Raw genomic sequence first — 5,863 nt, 5'->3', positions numbered from 1 at the left:
GTACCTTCTCCTGTTAGGGCATCTGTTTGCTTCCCTGGCCTAGGTACTCAGAGCTGGTTTGCTCATTCTGCCTGGAATCAGTTTTGAGTGACGTTCACCTAATGCTAGTGGAATGACCATTCATGTTAGAAGTTTGGTTTTGCACACTGGCCATCGCTGCCCACACTGCTCACTTCTGTCAATAGCCTCAGCGTGGAGACCAAACACTGAAGGAGCCTCAGGGACTGAAGGGGCCCTGAGAAAGGGTAGAGACAATTCATATGGCTGTTCAAATGAGCTTGGAGCAACCTCTCACTGGGAGACACAATGACCTAACTCCCCAAGGTAGCCATGGGTTGTATTTTCTAGCTCTAAAATTGTGTTTGGAGCTGTAGAGTACCCCAAGGGAGTCTGTTCCACAGCTCAGCCACAGCAGCTGTGTGAGAAGAACTAGAGTCAAAGAAAGTGGTGAGAAGAGGGTTGTCAATACTGGCAAGCAAAATGTTAACAAAATTAGACTTTAGCCAGATGAGGATTTCAAGATGTTATGCTTATTTCAAGATGTTACACTTACAGAAGTCTGGCAAAGCACAAGTCAACTGCCTTTAATACATGCTAAACTGATCAAACTAAAGACGGATTCTTTTGCTGGCAATCATGTGCTGGAGTGCAAACTTGCACTGACAGCGCTGAGATTTTAACATGCTAAAACCGTGTTGCCTGCACCGACTATATTGGGCTCCCATCATTTTGTTGCTTCATTTGCTTCCATAGAAAAACATCTCTAACAGAGGCAGCCATGAGGAAGCTGGTGCTGGTCTGGAAACCCTTGGCCAAACAGCTTGATGCTGCTTACTGAAATGAGTGTTTGCTGACTGTGCTCCTCCCAGTCCCCCTCACAACTCACCTCTGCCTACCACATGATTTATACAAGACAAGAAGAGCTCTGAAGGTTTGGGGTTTTGTTTTTGTTTTTGTTTTTTTCCAAAATGATGCTCACTTTTTAGTCCCATCGCTGTAAAAACAGCTCTTTCACCTAGCATGGGGAAGCATGCCCTCGGTGATGCCTCCTGATGGCATTACACTAACTCATTTGCCCACAAAGCGATAGTTAAAGTATGCCATAAACATTTCTATCCTTGTGGAGTGTTTAAACTGTCTTTTTATGGCCATACCCTGCCTGCATCACGGACGCATTTCTTGACAAGTGCTACAGTTAATGATTCAGCAGGTAGTAAAGCGATTTTTTTCATAAAAATTAATGCAGTAGAGGAGGGGATGCATGAAGAGGTTTAGGAAATGCACAGTTTAAACACGTAAGTATGGTGCTTTGCAACATAAGTTTTTTTACATTTAAATATCCCCAACACACTGCCCAAAATAGTGAGTTCTTAATGGTGTGAAAACAGAGTGAAGATGAGAGCGATGTGTAGGCACACACAAGGTATTCTATGCATCTCTTAATTCTGGTGCGCTACTTATAGAATATATCATTGAAATATGAAAAATACTGTGCCATATAGTAGCGTATCTGTTTTCTCAGCGGTTATTTTAACATAGTGTGCGGCTAAAGAGTAGATGTTCACCAAAATGTATGGGAAGACCCATAAATACGTGGATATTCATGTGGCATCCGTGACGGTTACACTAGCTGCAGCTTGCTGGACACATTTCAGTACGACTGGGTGGCGCACGGGTTTTTGACAGGAGACGGGCGGCAAAGAACAGAACAGCGAGTAGGTGCAGGCGGGCAGCAGGGCTGGGCACGAAAAAAGTGGTGGAAAACGGAGATGCCAGCTGGCTGGCGCCTGTGACCAGCACGGCCAGAGCTGGTGACAAAAGCGGTGGCCAGCCGGGGAGGAAGCGGCACCAGCCCCGGGCAGGCCCGGCCACCACCTGAGGCCCAGGGAGCCGAACCCCGCCGCGCCCAGGTCGCGCGGGGGAGTGGGGGGCAAAGCCCCTGGGCCGTGGCCGGGCCTGGGCCCTGTGGCAGGCGGGGGCCGGCGCCCCGAGGCCGTGCCCCGCGGGGTTGGCCACCCCGCCCCGGGCCTCCCCTGCCGCCTCACGCCAGGCTAGGGCCCCAAGGGAACCGCGCGGGCCGCAGGGGCTGGGGCAGCCGCGGGCACCGCGCGTGGGCCTGCGCCCGCCACGCGTGTCCGGCCCTGCGCGGCCCCGCGGCCGGGAGAGGCCGCGGCCCAGGCGGGCGGCGCCCCGGGGCTGCGCTCGGCTGCCGGGGAGGGCGGACGAGCCGCCGCTTACGGCCGGCGGCGCCCACCCCGGCCGGCAGGGGGCGCCGTCGCGGCACGCCTGCCCCCGCCGCTCGGCCCGGTGGCCGGCCAATGGGAAAGCGGCGAAGGCGGGCCGTGACGGGGCCTCCCCCAGTCGGCGGCGGGCGCGGGGCCGCGGCGCGGCGGGGCTGAGGAGCGTCAGCACCCGGAAGGTGCCGCTCTGGGACGGCGGTGCCATAGAGACGCTCTGGTGGGGCGGGGTGGCGCCCGGCGGCGGGGCCGGGGCCGGGGCCTTGCGTGGGGGCGAGCCCCGCGGGGGGCGGCGGGGGCCGCGGCAGCGCCATGGCGGCCGAGGGGAAGGTGACGGGGCAGAGCCAGGAGCAGTTCCTGCTGCTGGCCAAGGCGGCCCGCGGCGCCGCCCTCGCCAGCCTCATCCACCAGGTGCTGGAGGCGCCGGGAATCTACGTCTTCGGGGAGCTGCTGGACATGCCCGCCGTCCGGGAGGTGAGACCGGCCCGGCCCCGGCCCCCGCGGCCCGCCCCGGGCGGCAGGCCTGCCGGGCCCTGCCCGCGGCCCGGGCTGGACGGCGGCGGAGCCTGATCCTGTGTCCCCGCAGCTGGCTGACAGCGAGTTCTCCCCCGTTTTCCGCCTCCTGACCATCTTCGCCTACGGCACCTACGCGGACTACCTGGGTGAGGCGGGACCCCGGGGCGGCGGGGCACAAGCGCGGCCCAGGGGCCCTTTTCCCCCTCCCAGTGACACCGGTCCCTCGGTGCCGAAAACGTGCCTGAGCTCCGAGCCCTTGTAGACCCTCGCCCAGACCGCCCCCCGTTGCAGTAAGAGCCGTGCCTCGGTTGCCACGGCCCGACACGCGTCTGGTTGTGGTTTTGGGCCCGAGACCACTGGAGTACCTGGCAATTCTTAATGCCAATTCCCAGTTGCGTGCGGAATTTCCAAGAGCATCTTGACAAAGGCGTTTTTGAGGGGCGAGGGGAAAGGCTCAGGTGTCCACTGGGATGTGCGGACCTGCGGAAATAAGGCACGGGACAGCTAGAGAGGATGGCATGAGGCTGCGGGGAGGAAAGGCTGCTTAGAAAAGGTCTTTTGAGCTGAGAATTAATGGGGATGGCTTGGCAAGATGGAAGCATCTCTTGGGGGATTGGTGTGCAGATGCTTCTGTGCAGGGCTGGGAAGTGGAAAATGGAGGCATAAGTTCTTATACCCTGTTCTTTCCCCTGACAATAGCAGAAGCAGCAAACCTCCCTCCCTTGACAGAGGCTCAGAAGAACAAACTGAGGCACCTATCAGTTGTCACCCTCGCCGCCAAGATCAAGGTAGTGGCCCTATTTTTCCCTGAGTTCTTCCACCGGGGTTACCTCATGCTAGTTACTGTCACGTTTCCACAGTGCATCCCCTACTCAGTGCTGCTGGAGCAGTTACAGCTGAAGAACGTCCGGCAACTGGAGGACCTCGTGATTGAGGCTGTGTATGCCGATGTGCTGCGAGGGAGCTTGGATCAGCGGAACCAGCGCCTGGAGGTGGATTACAGCATTGGGAGGGACATCCGGAGGGAGGAGCTAAGCACCATCACCCGCACATTGCAGGAGTGGTGAGGAGGAAGCCCCCGATACTAACACCCAAAAAAGGTTGCAGGAGTGGCCGGGCGGCTTCCCCGGATCCTCTGTGTGTCACTGGAGGGTAGTGTTGTGAGGTGGCCTACTTGATCGCCCTTTCCCATACTCCAGTGGAAAGTAATTTCCCAAAAAATAATGGTCAGGATTCCCCTGTTTGCTGCAGTGATGAGACTGCAGCAACCTTTGCACAGTCCTGGCTGCTGGCAGGAGGCTTTGTGGGTGCATATCTGTAGTTCCTAACCTAGTGCTGCTTTGTTCTTTGTCCCCCTCTCAGGTAATAATGTCACCACATTATTACATTGGACTCCTGCTTCTCTGTCATCCCTGCTTGATGTAGCTGTCACCTTCCAGTCTTTTTGGCCTCTAGTGTTGAAATCTGTCATCTTTCACGTTCCTTTCTATGCCGTGTAAATTACCTGGCCTGTTCAGTTCTACGTTTTCTCTCCAGGTGCCAGGGCTGCGAGGTTGTCTTGTCGGGCATTGAAGAGCAGGTTAGCCGGGCCAACCAACATAAAGAGCAACAGCTGGCACTTAAGCAGCAGATAGAGAGTGAGGTGAGTGGGCCAAAGTGGGAGCAGGCAGTCTCCCTCGCTTTAAAGTAACTAGAACGGGTACCCTGTGGTTGTTGATGGACTTTGCTCGACTAGGGCACTACCTTTTCCCTAGGCTAGACACCCCAGAGGATTGTGCCTGAAGAAGAGTCCTAAATCAGCCTAACAGTCCTCTGCAGTGCAGGGGTCTGGACAGCTGTTTAGCTCTTCTGTTTGGCCTGAGCTTGCAGCTCCTAACTCCAGGGCTTGTTTTTTTTTTTTTTTTTTTAAAAAACAAAACAAAAACAACACAACAAAATAAACTAACAACCTTGGGAAATTTCCTTCATTCTTGATTTTATGCTGTTGCAGGTGGCAAACCTGAAGAAGACCATTAAAGTGACAACAGCAGCTGCTGCAGCAGCCACATCCCAAGACCCGGAACAGCACCTAACAGAGCTCAGGGAGCCGGCCCCTGGTGCCAACCAGCGCCAGGCGAGCAAGAAAACTTCCAAAGCCAAAGGGTGAGGAGTGGGGGCAAACAAATGGAGCCACTCTTTGCGTGTGCTCGGGAGGTGAACTGAGGGGAGCCCTGTTTCGGCGCAGTAAGGTCACTGACTGCAGGGGCCTGTTCCCTGGCCTTGGGGGGGGGGGGTGGTCAGAGATACAGTCCCAGCTGAGTTCATCTCTTGCTAATTTGGGGGAGGATCTCTGCAACTCTTGATCTGACTCAGAGTTCATAAGCCTTCCTTGTGTTCTCCTCTTGCAGAGAACATCTGCTGCTCTTCCATGTGTGCATTTAGAAAAGGAAGGTGGGGATGAGCTGGAGTGTCCACTCTGAATTTTTAATTCTCCCCCCCCTTCTCTCCATAGGCTCCGAGGCAGTGCGAAGATTTGGTCTAAATCGAACTAGTTGGATCTCCCTTCACAACTGGGAGGGTGAGAGGAAGAGATTTGGGGGATGGAGCGGTACCAAGGGTCCCAAGTGTGATGCTTCTGAGCTCGTCTCCGAGATCCATCTTGCCAACTAATTCTCCTGCATGCCTGTTCTCTTTCCTATCTTCTTTACCAACTTTCTAGGCAGCGCGTCCCTCGTCTTCATCACAGCATTTCACACTCTAAGCTTCCAGGTGTATGCGTTGCTGTTTCCCCTGCCACTCAAGGCCCCATCGCCTCAGTCACGTCTTTCTCTCTTTCTCCCTGTCTTTTGACCGGTCAATTTAAAGAGCCATAAAACCGTGTCAGTCACCTTTGCACCCCCAGGGCGTCACAGAAGCTTGGAAAGAGTGCGCTGGTGCTCAGCAAACATTTTGGCTCTGTGAGACCCCTGGAATACTTAGCTCCAGGATGCACCTGCCATCTTTGATTGTTTAATCTTTGTTTTGCTAGGTGGGAGGGTAGTTTTTGAAGGGATTCTTTTAAAAATATATAAATATATTATAAATATATATAAAACAATAAAAATATAGATCTATGGACATATCTGTACAAA

At 54.9% G+C, this 5,863-nt stretch overlaps 1 protein-coding gene across 1 annotated transcript; it reads left to right on the top strand.

Moving 5' to 3' along the window:
• The first annotated feature begins 2,448 nt into the window (after positions 1-2,448).
• Positions 2,449-5,863, top strand: COPS7A (COP9 signalosome subunit 7A). The gene is made up of 7 exons (XM_032995706.2): positions 2,449-2,711; positions 2,824-2,899; positions 3,453-3,541; positions 3,614-3,816; positions 4,290-4,395; positions 4,744-4,895; positions 5,245-5,863. Exons 1-7 carry the CDS (start codon positions 2,550-2,552, stop codon positions 5,282-5,284), a joined length of 828 nt encoding a protein of 275 aa, XP_032851597.2. The 5' UTR covers positions 2,449-2,549; the 3' UTR covers positions 5,285-5,863.

Source organism: Tyto alba, unplaced genomic scaffold (genome assembly GCF_018691265.1).
Source record: "Tyto alba isolate M040663 unplaced genomic scaffold, T.alba_DEE_v4.0 Super-Scaffold_14, whole genome shotgun sequence".
Lineage (NCBI taxonomy): Eukaryota > Metazoa > Chordata > Aves > Strigiformes > Tytonidae > Tyto > Tyto alba.
This window is presented reverse-complemented; position numbering and strand designations above follow the sequence as displayed.